General features: G+C 49.4%; 1 protein-coding gene across 1 annotated transcript; it reads left to right on the top strand.

The window, feature by feature from the left end:
* Positions 1-21: 21 nt before the first annotated feature.
* Positions 22-272, top strand: PPTG_19210 (hypothetical protein; the record flags this gene model as incomplete). Its single annotated transcript, XM_008917583.1, has 2 exons — positions 22-38; positions 107-272. The coding sequence occupies 2 exons, from the start codon at positions 22-24 to the stop codon at positions 270-272; spliced, it is 183 nt and encodes a 60-aa protein (XP_008915831.1).
* Positions 273-472: the final 200 nt, after the last annotated feature.

The raw sequence follows: 472 nt of genomic DNA, 5'->3' as shown, positions 1-472 counted from the left end.
TCCCAGAGGGAAGCTTTGATTATGACCTACTTCCGAATGTAATTAAGCAAGGTATGTGCATGCCTACGCCAACGTTGGAGGAGACATTACTGTGAATCCCGTTGAGCGTGTACCCTTACATGTTACTGGCGACGGTGCACAGCTTCGGGTTGTTGAGATTCGCGATGGACATAACGATGGCAACGAGTCTGAACATACAACTGGAGCTCAAAGCAGTATGTCTGCGGACAGCTCCCGTAAAGAATTTACAGCGCTCCACTCCCAACGTTTAAGAATGCAGCGTCAAGTTTCTAACTTGTTTAACGAGGTCCTCCACTCGCGGGCTGAAAGCCAGCGTAACCATAAAAAAACGCCTTGTCGTACTGCGGCGTATTGCTCTACAACCAGTTGCATGGAGAGTATCGCCCAGACCTGTCGTAGTTACCGAAGCAGACACAGAAGAAACTGCTGTTCGCGAAGTTCATCACGCGGT

Source organism: Phytophthora parasitica, assembly GCF_000247585.1.
Source record: "Phytophthora parasitica INRA-310 unplaced genomic scaffold supercont2.107, whole genome shotgun sequence".
Classification (NCBI taxonomy): Eukaryota; Oomycota; class Peronosporomycetes; order Peronosporales; family Peronosporaceae; genus Phytophthora; species Phytophthora nicotianae.
The sequence above is the reverse complement of the archived record's forward strand: the minus strand, read 5'-3'. Positions and strand labels throughout refer to the sequence as shown.